The 15,910-nt window shown below is 41.5% G+C and overlaps 1 protein-coding gene across 1 annotated transcript in view; it reads right to left on the reverse strand.

The window, feature by feature from the left end:
• Window positions 1-15,910, reverse strand: part of osp (outspread) — a 558,133-nt gene that overhangs the window by 173,862 nt on the left and 368,361 nt on the right. The window contains exon 3 of the mRNA XM_067157021.2: window positions 6,899-6,964. Within this exon, the coding sequence (XP_067013122.2) occupies window positions 6,899-6,964 (66 nt within the window). The remainder of the gene's footprint in view (window positions 1-6,898; window positions 6,965-15,910) is intronic.

Consider the following 15,910-nt stretch of genomic DNA (forward strand, 5'->3'; position numbering starts at 1 on the left):
TCCGTACGGCATCAGTAAACCTGTCGGTGAAGGAGTAGAGGTCCGCTGTTCTCCTCTTAATCCACATTCCATTTTCTCTCGTAGGACCATAAATTTTCCTGAGAATTTTCCGCTCCTGCTTTTCAATTTCTGTAATTTTAGAGTGACCACCTAAGCATGTGGTTTCTGAGGCATATAAAGCTTCGGGCAATACAACTGTCTTGTAGTGTCGTAATTTTGCATTACGCGATATGACTCTTTTGTTGTAGTAATTCCACGTCAGTCTGTATGCCCTATGTAGTTTGGTGTTTCCTTCTACATTGGCACTACTGTCTAATCCTGATGGTAGTATAATTTCTCCAAGGTATTTGAAGGAGGTCACCTGTGAAATTGTGCAGTTTTCCATCTCTAGCGGAGTTCTTTTGCTATTTTGACGTAGATTTTCCATGTACTTGGTTTTCGCGTAGGATATCTGGAGGCCTGCCTTTGATGCTATATTGTGTAGTCTCTGTATGGCATACCTTGTTTCATCCTTGGTCTTAATAATGATTGCGAGATCATCAGCAAATGCTAAACATTTCACATTGACCTTGCTTCCCAAATTTCCGATGTTCACACCCTTGATATCCTTTTCCCACTCTCTAATAACTTTGTCTAGAACTAAGTTAAACAGAATAGGGGAGATGCCGTCACCTTGACGAACGCCCGTACATATTTCAAAAGGCTCAGAGATTTCTCCAAGGAATTTCACTTTATTATTATTATTATTATTATTATTATTATTATTATTATTATTATTATTATTATTATTTACGACGTTGTGCCCAACTAACGAGGCGATTGAACTTATTTAGCAGAGTTATCTGCTTATTTATAACGAATGCTTCAGCGCAGCACTGGTCCACTAGGATATTCTATTAAATATCTTACATTATTATCGCTCTGGCCACTGATGTACATAGAATTACTTTTTTTTTCACATCACGCATGCAGAATATGTCCTGAAGCCGCAGTGAAGTGATGTATTTTCTTTTAACTTGTAATAGGAAACATGGAAACGAACTTCACTTAAGTGCAAGACAAGATTCCGAGTCATTTTGAGGGGCAGTAAAATAACAGACAATGCAAATTGTGAAAGTAATCACAATTGATGTCAAGCGTAATACTTTTTAGCCTGCTATAAGGTAGAGAGAGGAGGAGCGCAAGAGCCAGTCCATAAATCGAAGGCTTAAAAATAGCAAGGATGGGATCATTAAAAATAAAACACGCTCGAACATACCAATTTATATGGAGTCGAAGACTCGTTAAGATGAGCAGACTCCATCCGGGTTACTATATTTCAGTGGAGGGACTGGATGGAGTTGGTCTTCTCTCCAAGGTCATCCGCCTCGCATTCCTTCTCGTGCAGTAACGTCACGAACGCAAGCCAAAAATAATCACCCACCGTCCGGGTTCGAACCCTCGGTGTCTACGTCATAACTTGTTTCTTGACGGCTAAACTAATTGTTCTGTACGTCTGTTAGTTATGAGAACCGAAACCGCATCTTCTCTCCTCGGCTTCGTGCCTTCACTTAGGTAGTTCTGTCATAGTTCATTTTGTTAGGAAGAAACTTGAAGATGATCCGTCATAGCAGCGGTATGATCCACCCTAGGAACAACTACTACTACTCGATGCCATTTCCCAGGATGTGAACAAATTGAAAACGCTCGGCCATGTCTTAAGGTTGATGTTTTCACGGCCGTGTCAAGAAAAGGAGGGGAAATTCCTCACATTTCGCAGAGGACAACTTTGTTCCTCGTCTTCAGAAGAAGGAAATCTCCACTGTTCACAAGCAAGATGTTGATATGTCACGCATTCTCATGTATCCCGGCTAAATACGTTTACTTTACAAGAAAAGAATGAGGGAAACTTAATTTATAGATGGCTTACGTATTATTGCAGACACAGAAACACACAATCGAGTGGAATTCTTTAGTTAAATATTGTTCCACCAAGTAAAATAATTGCGGAAATATAGAAATACTCATCCTAATTGAATAAATGTGTCTTCAACTCTCAATACAAAGTCAAGAGCGTCCCTGGTTAAACAAATATTATGAATCCACAATTTCCTTCTCGTATAATTTCTGTATTTTGTCAGCTTCTTCGCATAAATATAATAAGCCTATCGGGAGATCCATTTTGTTCGCTTCGTATTTCTTCTCTTCCCTTCGCTTCCGATAAGTGCAATCTTCTAAATGCAAGTCGTTCCCGATGTGTGGAGGTCGGCCTTAAGAAGACTTACAATTTTTTAAACAATTTTGCTTTACGTCGCACCGACACAGAGAGGTCTTATACCGGGCGAGTTGGACGTGTGAGCTTGCATCCGGGAGATAGTGGGTTCGAACCCCATTGTCGGCAGCCCTGAAGAGGGTTTTCCTTTGTTTCCCATTTTCGCACCAGGCAAATTCTGGGGTTGTACCATAATTAAGTCCACGGCCGCTTCCTTCCAAGTCCTAGGCATTTCCCATCCCATCGTCACCATAAGACCTATCTGTGTCGGTGCAACGTAAATGAAATGTGTAAATTAAAAAACGGACATGAATTACCTTTGCGAGAGGAGAGAAGGTAGGAATGAAGTAATCTCCGCAGTGTGGCGCAATCTAACGGGGACATTTGGAACTGTTTCTCGGTAGGAGACATTATTATTATTATTATTATTATTATTATTATTATTATTATTATTATTATTATTATTAAGCCTCCGTGGCTCAGGCGGCAGCGCGCCGGCCTCTTCACGCTGAGTACCGTGGTTCAAATCCCGGTCACTCCATGTAAGATTTGTGCTGGTCAAAGCGGAGGCAGGACTGTTTTTCTCCGGGTACTCCGGTTTTCCCTGTCATCTTTCATTCCAGCAACACACTCCAATATCATTTCCTTTCATTAATCATTGCCCCAGAGTAGTGCGACAAACTTCGGCAGCCGGCACAATTCCTATCCTCGCCGCTAGATGGGGGCTTCATTCATTCCATTCCTGATCCGGTCGAATGACAGGAAACAGGCTGTGGATTTTCATTATTATTATTATTATTATTATTATTATTATTATTATTATTATTATTATTATTATTATTATTACGTCCTCACAAGCTGTAAGTTCCTAAAGAGGATGGCACTTAACACAAAAAAACGTTCAGTGTAACTGCGCATCTCGCGATGGTCAAGGTGAAATAGGTCAGAGGAATTACTGTGCAAACAATAAATACGGAAATCAACACATAATTACAATAATAACGTCCTTCGCTTAATGAGTAATTTTCCTGGAAAAGAACAGAAAACACTTCAGGGCACGTGTGACTAAGACAACAAGGCACTTTCCGGCTATTGTGTAGGCTATTAAAAACTTCCTGGCAAGGACGCAACAATGAAATGAAATGGCTTATGGCTTTTAGGGCCGGGAGTGTCCGAGGACAAGTTCGGCTCGCCAGGTGCAGGTCTTTTGATTGGACTCCCGTAGGCGACCTGCGCGTCGTGATGAGGATCAAACGATGAGGAAGACTACACATACACCCAGCCCCCGTGCCAGCGGAATTAACCCGGGACTCCTGTGTCCAAAGGCCAGCACGCTAACAATTTAGCCATAAAAAGGTAGGATGAAAAATACAAGGTGAATTTGAAATGTCAGTTCTGTCTTCTATCTGAGGTTCACTATCAACACGATTATTTGCTCTTTGGAACGGGTAGCACGGAAAACAGATGACTAAATTAGCCTGTCACGATGTTCATCGACCACAGTGTTGCCAACTTATATTTTTAAGATCCGCTAATTAGTACTAAAAATCCGCTAAGAAATTTGATCTCAAATAATGAGCAATAATAATAGTAAGTAAATGTCTGCATTCGCCTGATCTGTGAGTTTCACTGGGATTAACCCCCTGCCTGCGAGCCGGCGAGCTAAAACTTGTAGGCGTTTTAGTGGCGGGTGCAAACTAGGTGAATCCCCTACCTCAGGGGCCACACACAGAACAGGCCAGTTCAAACGGTCTTCCTTCATAGCATAAATATAAATGCTACTCTCTCACAGTTTCATTATCTGTCATCTTCCGTCAACTAAGAGATAAGCACTCTTTCTCCACGCATTACAAATTTATGATACCATGATCTCATAACATAAAATCCAAATAATGTGTTTTCTTCATGTGACTGCTAGCTTCTGACAAGAAATACGGAATAGCTCGGAACTGGAGTACAATTTTTTTTAAACAGTAAAATGGATAAAACGCTGAATTCCGCTATAATAAATCTAGAATTCCGCCAAAAAATCCGCTGTCCGCTAAATGATATATTTCTCCGCTGACAGTATTTTGATTCCGCCAAATTTAGCGGAAAATCCGCTAAGTTGGCAACACTGATAGGTCAGGGCCACACGTACTGATTTACACTTGATTTATTTAACCAATAAATACAACATTTAGAAGTCGGTAGGTACTGTAGGTCCACCTTTCAACATTGTCTCCCTTCAACTGTACGCACGTCAACTGTCAGACGTGAGTGCACACATCGATATCTTATTAAATGGCCGAAAACTTGGGGCATGTACATAGGGCGGTATTGGACCACGCAAACATTATGTACGATCGATATCTTATTAAATGGCCGAAAACGTGGGGCATGTGCATAGGGCTGTATTGGACCACGCTTAAATTATGTATGATCGATATCTTATAAAATGGCCGAAAACTTGGGGCATGTGCATAGGGCGGTATTGGACCTCGCTTACATTATGCATGATCGCGAAGGCAAGGAGAGACAGATTGAGAAACGAAGACGTTAGAAAGGAGGTCGGAATTGAATATCTAAATGAGAGAACTGATAGGAGTAAACTAAGATGGTTTGGAGATGAATACCAAAACAAATGATGTAGATGAAATTCGAGGAAAAGACAGCGCGAGAGGGAGACCTAGATAAGATGGATTGATTCAATAAAGAGTGCAAAAAGTAGATTTTGTTTTACGTCGCACCGACAAGGTACAGTCCCAGCATTTGCCTAGTGTGAAAATGGTAGACCACGGAAAACCATCTTGAGGGCTGCCGACAGTGGGGTTCAAACCCACTATCTCCCGAATACTGGATATTGGCGGGAGAGATGAAGGCGCAGACGTGCTATAATGCCCTGAAATGAAATGGCGTATGGCTTTTAGTGCCGGGACATGTTCGGCTTGCCAGGTGCAGGTCTTTCGATTTAAGGGCCGTAGGCGACCTGCGCGTCATGATGAGGATGAAATGACGACGAAGACGACACATGCGTGCACCCAGCCCCGTGCCAGCGCAATTAACCAATGGTGGTTAAAATTCCTGACCCTCCCGGGAATCGAACCCGGGACCTGTGTGACCAAAGGCCAGCACGCTAACCATTTAGGCATGGAGCCGGTGACCAGGCAGGAGCTGGATAGGCGGAAAGGATGAAGAAGATGATGATCTAAGGTTACTAGCTTTACATTGCACTAACTAGGTTAACGGTTTTTGGAGACGGCTGAGGTGCCGGAATTTAGTCCCGCACGAGTTATTTTACGTGCCAGTAGGCTAAATCTGCCGACACGAGGCTGACGTGTTTGAGCACCTTCAAATACCACCGGACTGAGCCAGGATCGAAGCTGCCAAGTTGAGGTCAGAATGCCAGCGCCTGAAGATGCTGATGATGACGATGATGATGTGTTGCGAATATGTCCTGGCGACAGAGTTTATTAGTTATTCTGTATTAAATAGTTTTGCAGTTATATTTTTATTGGCAATCTAGTAGCATTTGATATAATGATATATCTAATATTGTTTTATAGGGATTTTATTAGTGCCGCAGCTTAAGTGTTTCCATGTGCTGCAGCAACTTTGTTTGATGTGTGTTGAGGGAGATTCTTATAATATGCAGAAGTGTGGTTCATAGACTACGTGCAATTGGGTCGTAAGGCTCTTGTCGATCTGACTGTAGATCTGCAAACACGAGACTCTTCCAGAAAGTAAGTTCTGACGGATCGCAAAAGGAAAGTGCATGAGAAGAGAAGGATTGCTGGGGATGGCATACAAACACCCAGTCCCCGGGCGAAGGGAATTATCCATTTTAATATTAAAATCCCCGACCTGAGCAGGAATCGAACCCAGGACCCTCTGAACCGAACGCCACTAGAGCAGAATTGGACTGACAACTTTAAAAATTCAGTATAACTAGATATTCAAGCACTCTTCCAACACATAATAATTAAAAATTATTAGCCATGACTTAAAACAAAATTTTAAACATTATTTCAGTGTATAATTTATCTGTTTTTACCTCGAAGCTGGGGAACAAATTTTGATATTGCACAACATTTTTATCATACCCATACCAATAGCAGTAGACAGTCCTCAGTCAGTTAAATATGGGAAGGAAAATGATTATGTTTACTGGGAAAGCAACTAGTGTCTCTTCAAAAATGGTTAGGAACCAACTGAGGAGTGTCTCCTTGAAAATGGTTGGGAACTAACTCTAGCGTCTCTTCGAAAATATTTGGGAACCAACTCCAGTGTCTCCTCGAAAATGGTTGGGAACCAACTCCAGTGTCTCCTCGAAAATGGTTGAGAACCAACTTCAGTTTCTCCTGGAAAATGATCGCGAACTAACTCCAGTTTCTACTCGAAAACGGTTGGGAACCAACTCGAGTGTCTCCTCGAAAATGGTTGGGAACTAACTCCAGTCCTGACTTAATTAAGATCAGCGAATTGAAACTTCACCAGGTACATGGCTAACACTCGACATACAACACAGATGGATGCTTCCAACTCGCTGGCTTTGAAGTTGTATAGGTCGTTCACGGTCACACCTCAAGCGCATCAGCAGGGTATCAATACAAGAATATATTATGTCAGAAATCCACTGTACAATTAACAACTGAATGAGCAACTTACGTGTTCGTCCACGGAGTAACTCAACTCCCCGTCGTCGTACAAGACAAACCACCGGCGCTGCCATCGCTGAAACAGAAGAAGATCAAAATTCATCCTTTTGTTGCCTCCGAATAGAAAAGGGAATGTCCTGACTGGTTCATTCCAAATGACTAAACAATGAAATATTAAATTCCGAAATTATGTTCCCTATATAAGCACCCTCTAGCACGTAAGAAGCATTCTTTTCAATCTCTGAAGGGATGAAGAGGGGTTACACCCAATTAGATAATATAATACTGTCAAAATTAGAAAGCGAATTATCTTAAAGCAACAACGGTGACTGTCATAAAATATGGATGTATTTAAAGCAATGTCAGTTTCATATCATAACCATAAGTCATAAAAAAAGAATATACGAACATTTTGTAAATTTAGTGCATTAGTACTATTTATTATTTTATGAATATTAAATATATGTTACTAGTATTACATATTTCACTGACATTTGCTGCACTTAAATATACATATTTCGCACTGTGATATTAAACTAAAATCCGGGCCCTAACTATACGTTAAAAAACAGTTTCACATCCGAAACACAGCACGCTGAAGCTCCCCTTTGTAAACCAGTGGCTAGGCATCCCAATCATCATGTGTGCATGCGGGACTTTTATAAGCAGAACGTACAGGGCTAGAGGGCCATGTCGTATATATATTATGTTTATAAATAAAGTCCGACTCCATGGCTAAATAGTTTGCGTGCTGGCCTTTGGTCACAGGGGTCGCGAGTTTGATTCCCGGCAGAGTCGGGAATTTTAACCATCATTGGTTAACTTCGTTGCCACGGGGGCTGGGTGTATGTGTTGTCTTCATCATCATTTTATCCTCATCACGACGCGCAGGTCGTCAAATCAAAAGCCCTGCTACTGGCGAGCCGAACATGTCCTCGGACACTCCCGGCACTAAAAGTCATACGTCATTTCATTTGTAAATAATTTTTAAAAATCAAAGAACGACTAACAGATTGACGAAGAGATGTTGGAGCGGAGGTCAGTATTTGATCATTGTGTTCGATAGGTTTGCTTGCTGTTTGATGTCCCGGCTCGCAGCATGAGATATCTAGCCAATTTACTGTGAGATTTATGATGATCCGCACAGAGCTGTAATAATCGAACATGGTGTACGTACAGTGGTGTAACACTGAGCGATCCAAAGGGCGGTGACCTCGTCGGAACATAATATTAGACATGGACAGAGAACTCTTTTAATGACCTGCCGCCAGCTTTTTAGCGGGAGAAAGTCTACCCACATTCCTTGCGTCACGTTGCGATGGACTGGACTTTCTACACTGCACTTGTTGTGGCTAACTAGCGCCATGATTTATGACCTCACTCGTAAGTACTTACACCCAGTCTACTACAAGTCTGTACGGACCAGTACTGATAGCCGAATACTAGACAAGATGAAGGATCAGGGGGAAAAGAAACAGGCCCAAGCCAACGTCATGTTGTCTAACATTCTTCCCCTATCACTTTTCCCATAACTGTGGTGACGCAGGTACGAAGTGCGTAGCACATGTGGATATGGCCCTGTTTTACGGCCGGATGTCCTTCCTGACACCAACCCTATGTGAAGGGATGTAATAACTATTGGTAGCGTGGTGTAGTAATTTTATTGGCTTTACATCCCACTAACTACTTTTATGGTTTTCGGAGACATCGAGACGCCGGAATTTAGTCCCGCAGGAGTTTTTTACTGACAGGAGGCTGACGTATTTCAGCAACTTCAAATACCACCGAACTGAGCCAGAATCGAACCAGCCAAGTTAGGGTCACAAGACCAGCGTCTCAACCGTCTGTGCTACTCAACCCGGCTGGTAATATGGTGTGCTGTCTAAATATGAAGAGGAGAGTGTTGGGACAAACACGAACACCCAGTCCCCGAGCCAGAAGAATTAATCAGAAGCGATTAAAATCCCCGACTCGGCCGGGAATCGATCCCGGGACTCTCTGAACCGAAGGGCAGTACGCTGACCATTCCTCCAACGAGTCGGCCTCTCATGTCTTAATCCGTTTACCCCTCCAAGGTTGGCTTTTCCCTCAGACTCAGCGAGGGATCCCAGCTGGATCGTGGATCCCGGAACGTGAAGCAATAAGTCGGGGAGATACAACTGGAGAAGAGGATCAGTACCTCACCCAGAGGGCCTCACCTGCTATGCTGAACAGGGGCTTTGTGCGGGGATGGGAAGACTGGAAGGGATAGACAAAGAAGAGGGAAGGAAGCGGCCGTGGCTTTAAGTTAGGAGCCATCCCAGCATTTGCCTGTAGGAGAAGTGGGGAACCATGGAAAACCACTACGAGGATGGTTAAAGAGAGAATAGACCCCGCCCCCCCTCCTCTACTCAGTTGACCTCCCGAGGCTGAGTGGACCCCGTTCCAGCCCTAGTACCACTTTTCAAATTCAGTGGCAGAGCCGAGAATCGAACCCGTACCTCCGGGGATGGAAGCCAATCACACTAACCACTACACCACAGAGGTGGACTATTATTATTATTATTATTATTATTATTATTATTATTATTATTATTACACCCTTGTTGCCGAGATGTAGTGTTTACAGTGCACTATGTCTTCTGGTATGGGCTAGAGCAATTTGTTACTTTCATTGATCTGTCTCAGTCTCATCCTTGGCTTTGACAATATGAAAGTGACTGAGGTATGAGCGATGCTAGTAATGCCATTCCTTATACAGCCAGTCCCTGTTATGAATGGTGTGAAAATATCGCTCATAATAGGGTCGGTTGGTGTATGCGTTTCAGTGAACTTGCCAAGGAACTACATCTTTGAAATTAATGCGGGTATACCCATCTAATAAAGACAATAATGTAATAAAACCAGACTGATGTGCAATAGCAACTTCTGGCTCGGTGAGGAAAGCAACGGGAGACTACATCACTCCTCATTTCCCTAGTATGCCTCTTCAGTGACGCCTGGGCTATCTGTCATTGCTTTTGATGGAGCTGTGGAGGATCAAACCAGCTGAATACCCAACATACACATTATTATTTTGTTCTTGGAGCACGAATCAACTCTCAGATTCGTATAAAAATCCCTGACTTGGCCGGGAATGATGATGATGATGATGATGATGACAATGATGATTGTTGTATAAAGGGGCCTACCGTCTAGGTCATCGGTCTCTAATCCGGGAAATGAACCCGGAGTCTCAAGCTACGGCAGGCTGGCTACTCCCAGACCATGAAGCTAGCAATTTGTTAATATCAGTTAAGATGTTAAAAAAAAAAAAAAAAAAATCAGGACTCCTTCCTTCTCTGAGCATGACCACTGGGTATAATGTGCGCTACCTGTTTACTTGGTTGTGGTATCTGGGGCAGTGAAAAGCGAACGTCACGGCTGTCAACAACTCGGACGTAGGTCACCACAGATTAGTGTGGTTTAATGCACGACTGAGTAATTAGTACAACCTTTCTTCTTCAACAAGTGCAAGAGCTATTTTAATTGCTTTGTACAATGACGTGATATATTCCCCCTCTCCTTACCGACCTATACTAATAAGTAAATGGGAGTCGATATGTAGATCGTATAGAGAAATACAGTCGAGAACTGTTATGACTCCGAAATGACAGCCAATTAACAGTCGTTATAGATGATAGTAGCACAAACCGGTCCTTTTGTTGCTAAAAATGCATATCATTAGTTTTATGTTACACTCATACCTGCCAACTTTACAAAACAAAAAATCAGGAGATTTTGATGTGAAAATCAGGAGAAATCAGAAGATACAATTGGTCAAACCTGCTTATTTTATATGTCTTGCGCAATACAGGAGTACTATGGTATATATTAGAACACGTATAGTCTCAAAACCCGACTGTTGCCATACGAAGCTACAAGGCTAAAAATTACACATCTCAATTCCCTCACAGGAAGTATTCTGGCAGGCCTTCCAAAAAATAGCATGAGCTATTTTATCAAGAAATAAATTAAAATTCGCCAGAATTGTCTCCAGATGGCTCCTAAAATCATTTTTTAAAGTCACTAATCATTATCTTCGGAATTCTGTCACTAAATTGCTAAAAGGACTCCAAATCTAGCGACTAGTCTCTAGAATCGACTAGAGTAATGTGAACGAACATGAACAAAGCACGCGAGAACGAGAGATTGACAATCGATATACGCGTCGCGATATTACAGGTTTCAATAAACATCGCACATTCGCGCGCATTTCTCGTATTAATGAAGGACTCTCGGGCACTGGCGTACAAAGCTGAAATGACGGGTTTTGGAAACAAATGTTTGAAATACACCCACAAAAAAAAGCCAAAATCGGGAGAAATAACAGAATAATCGGGAGGCAGGAAGAACTGTCGAAAATCGGGAGTCTCCCGCCTAAATCGGGAAAGTTGGCAGGTATGCACACTTTTATATGGTTAATTAACAGAAAAAAGTTAAAACTTCAAATAACATAAGTGAAATAAGAAATGTATTTGCAATACTGTACGTACAGCAATAATACATCAGTAAAATATCAAATAATAAGTGGAATATCATCACCAATAACTTGAGCTCTTCAGCATCCCTGGATTCATAAACAAGTTGGGATTTGATAAACACGCGTCGAATTTTCGAATCTTTGATTTTGTCATGTCCAACAGAATTGATCGAGCACGACATCTTGCTCCTCAGGAAAAGGCTTTGCCGTCACCCAATGTGGGTACACACTTATGGATAACATGTCGTTTAAAATCGCAATCGGCTTACGTCTTGGTTGCAAAGTATGCCAGTCACATAAGCGGGGCGGAAGACAACGTTTATGCTTTAAGTTGCTCTAAGAGTGCTGGTCGATTTTCAAGACCCTGTTCAATGACATTATCAAAGGAGCTTTTACATCTAGAACCTAGAACCGAGTGGAATTAGTCGCACAGACGAAGACAGATCTCTCCTGTGGGATGCCACGTGTATCAATACTTTTAGCACTATCTCATTTGCCTCACACTTGCAAGGCTGCTGGTTCTGCTGCGGAATTGGCCCTGCGCAATAAAAGGGACGAAATACAGAGCAGTAACGGGCAACTACATCTTCGTGGTATTCGCAGTCGAAACGATGGGGACGAGGTGTCAAGAGGCTAAAAGTCTGATTTCAGATATTGGTAAACAACTATCTGCAATCGCTGGAGACTCCTCTTCAACAGAATTCTTGAGGCAGAGGATAGGAATTGCTATCCAGCGAGGAAATGCTTCCAGCGTTATGGGCACGTTTCCGGATAAAGCTCCACTGGACGAAGTTAAAAAATAAAAAGATAGTTGGAATATTATTTTGTAATTATATAAATGTATGTACTCATTGTCAGTTCATATTTAAATTTGTTGAAGAACATCAGAAAGTAACTTTTAAATGGAGTAATGAACATTTTAACAATGTTATCTGAGTTTCACTGCATCAGATATATAAACTTAAAGGAAAGAAGTAGCCAACAATATAAATTAACCCTCTAGTGCATGAATTATTTTTCGTTTCCGTTTGGTGAAGAAAATTTCAAGCTTTAATGTTCAACATACGCTCAGTGTTTTAGATGTACCAGCAATTCTTAACTGGGCCTAATAGCTTAACACTCGTATGTGATGTGGATTGCCATATTGGAGTATATATACGATTTTTCACGATTTTACGCTAAGCTTTTAACATTCAAAGACCGAACATTACTGCCTACTGGCCATGGGTACGTATTGCACTGTTACTCCCTTGTTACTTGCACGACCGTTGGTTGGTTGGTTGGTTCGCGTGGATGTTGACGGGGTGGAAGGAGTACCTTTGGTTGTGGGCTGTTTTGTCTTAAGTTATGTAAAAAAAAAAAAAAAAACAAGGCATCACTAGAATATATGTTTAATTGATTTTACAGTTGAAGGTGTGACGCAAAACTACCTCTGCCTACAATATTTATCCATGTATACAGGTGAAAAGTTATTTGTTGCCTAATGGCAACAGTATGCAGTAGAGGGTTAATCAATAATGTCACACACGGTCTTAGTTCGAGGGAAATTTGCCACGAACGAGGGAAAAATGGACGAGGTTGTGGAACCGTGGGAAAAACATTTACAGTGTCCAGAAAAGGTGGGAATATTAATATCGTCTCTCCCTTGATACTATGGTATCGTCGGAAATGTTGGAGTGCCCACTATCCTGGCTATTTCGTCCAGCACGTGAACTGGGTACTAGGGATTTTTGTTTCGAAAGGTGCACGAGTTCCCCCCTTCGCTAACCGAAATATTGTGCTTCTTCAACCGCTCATTCAACTCATTATTTTTGTAGCCACCAGTGTTGGTGCTTTGTCAAGAATGACCAAGTGAATTGACGAAGACCGGGGAAAGAACTGAGCACAATACAACACACGTGGTTACAGAAAACAACAGGTCGACAACACTGGTAACCGCAACTAGAGCCTATGATTGGCTGTTTATTAATTCACTTAGCCTCCGCCAAAAGGTAGCGCTCAAATGTCAAGTCGAAACTCATAAGAACAGCCTGATGTGAAAATGGGTAAACACAGGAAAAAAAACTCTTCAGGGCTGCCGACAACGGGGTTCGAACCCACCATCTCCCGAATACAAAGCTCACAGCTACGTGATCCAAACAGAAATCGTTCTGTATTGTGCGAAGGACTGACCTGAGTTGTGTCACCGTGTCCAGAACCGTGGCGTTTGATACCTTATCTCTCCATGTCACATTTATCATTTTATACGACATTTCTTAATGCTTCGAGACGGTTCTTTTGCTCGTATATATACTTAAGTTTCAGGCAACGTTTCAAGAGGCAAGCAATGTAACTGTCCTTACAAATGCATGTACCATTCTCTGTCGTAGGGAGAGACCGAGTTGAGTGACACACAGTAATCTGCTCTTTTGCATAAAGCTGAGTAAAAACACTAGCAATGCGTCTTAATTAATTTTAACGAGTAAACAAAGTGTCGCCAGCACTTGCACAGCGTGTTCAAAATCTGTGGGAGTACACACAGAAGAGACAGTAGATAATTAAAAAAATAAAAAATATGTATAAATTGCTCCTCAGTCTGTTAATACGTTAACAGGAGCCCAGTTAGCCTATACTGTGTTAATAATATTAGGTCTATAGAATAAATCAACCTGAATACATGTAAATGAAGTTAACACCCGAAATTTAAAAATACTTTACATACCGGTAATACTACTGTAAAATTGCTCATGTGAAAAATGTTTAGGTCTATTTTTTGGAAAAAAACGAGTTTTTGCATGATCTTCGCAGAAGTAGGCTACTGCTGGTGTATTAGTTTCAAATGTTAAACTCCCGGAAGTCCGGGTTTGAACCACTAACAAATTGTAGCATTTCAGCATTTTCAATACAAGAAGTAAATAAGTCAGATTACCAATTTAAAAAATATAGAAGTCCAGTAGATTCAATTATAAAGTTGATAATGCAGGTCAGCTATCCTTCAAAGATTTTTTTTATTTTTTTTTATTTTTTTACAAGTTGCTTTACGTCGCACCGACACAGATAGGTCTTATGGCGACGATAGGACCGGAAAGGCCAGGAGTGGGAAGGAAGCAGCCTTGGCCTTAACTGAGGTACAGCCCCAGCATTTTCCTGGTGTGAAAATGGAAAACCACGGAAAACAGGGCTGCCAACAGTGGGGTTCGAACCCTCTATCTCCCGAATACTGAATACTGGTCGCACTTAAGCGGCTACAGATTTCGAGCTCGGTTAACATTTTTTAGTCATGCCGTCCTAGATAACTGCAAATAATTTTACATTTCATTGCTGAAATCATCCGTACCAGGAATCTCTACATCTCACGAAGCATTGTTTCGATCTTGGACATGTGGAACCTGAAAAAGACATCTAATATTATATAAGAGAAAAGAAACCGAAATTTGTATCAATGGCTATACTGAGCAGAAATACGACGGACTTGTACCGATTAAAGACGCAAAGTTTAAGAAGATCGAACATCTGCTACAGTTCGTTCCTCATGAGCGCTTCGGAATTTATAGAACAATTCCACCTACAACATTAAACACTGAAGAGGGTTATGGAGAGCATGAGCGAATAAATACTTGGGATGCATAATTAAATTGAGCACTTTTGCCTGATTGCACTTTTGAGAACTTATTAAAATTAATATCCCAATCCAAAGTAAAAAGTCCAAATTCATATTTTTTAAATAAACCTTGGAATACAAATGGTAAGTTCCTGTCTACTGTGTTGCCTTTTTAGTGTATCAAAACGACGATTTTATTAAAAAATAAAATAGCTGTAGAGTGTGTAAAACTTGTTTCTTATCTCCTGAAAAAATGTAAGAAATGGACTAGCTCCCATCTTGCACTGGAGCCTCCATATACTTCCATCCTTCTGTAGGAATTGTAATTAATATTTTCAACCACACAAGCTGAAAGTACAAATCTATTTTCTAAGCAAACAGTTAGGTAAAAGCCTCTTTCGTTCACTAAGCAATATTATGCTATATTTGCGACTCACAAGAACAGCGCCATGCGGTTCGTCAATTAACCACTCCCTGGTAGCAGCCTTGTACCTAATCCGCTGGCACAGACTACTGGATACACGCTACCGTCTTTTGGATTTGAGAAGAAATTTACAAGAAGTCACTGGAAGCAGGCCGGCAGACCGTGATCGCACAGGGATTGTGCTCATATTCCCCCATACGCACAGCATAGCTCCCTCAAGGTATAGCTATGCAATATGCCCAACTTGGTAGATCACAACGGGTTGTGATCAGCTGACGTGGCGCGTGATTCAAATGGAAACGGAAAGTGTATCGGCAGTTACAACTTCGTGAATTCGTCCTCAACGTACAAACATCTTGTTCTGATCATACAATATCGTGTGAATTTCAATTATTTGGCATTACCAGGGTGTTTACATGGCGACATCGGGCGACGCGAAGTACTTTTTGGACTATAATATTACGAAGCGCTTCATTAACTTTATAGGTCCTACTTGAGCCCCCAACCTAAATTTGAA

The sequence above is a fragment of the Anabrus simplex genome, chromosome 13, assembly GCF_040414725.1.
Source record: "Anabrus simplex isolate iqAnaSimp1 chromosome 13, ASM4041472v1, whole genome shotgun sequence".
Taxonomy (NCBI): domain Eukaryota; kingdom Metazoa; phylum Arthropoda; class Insecta; order Orthoptera; family Tettigoniidae; genus Anabrus; species Anabrus simplex.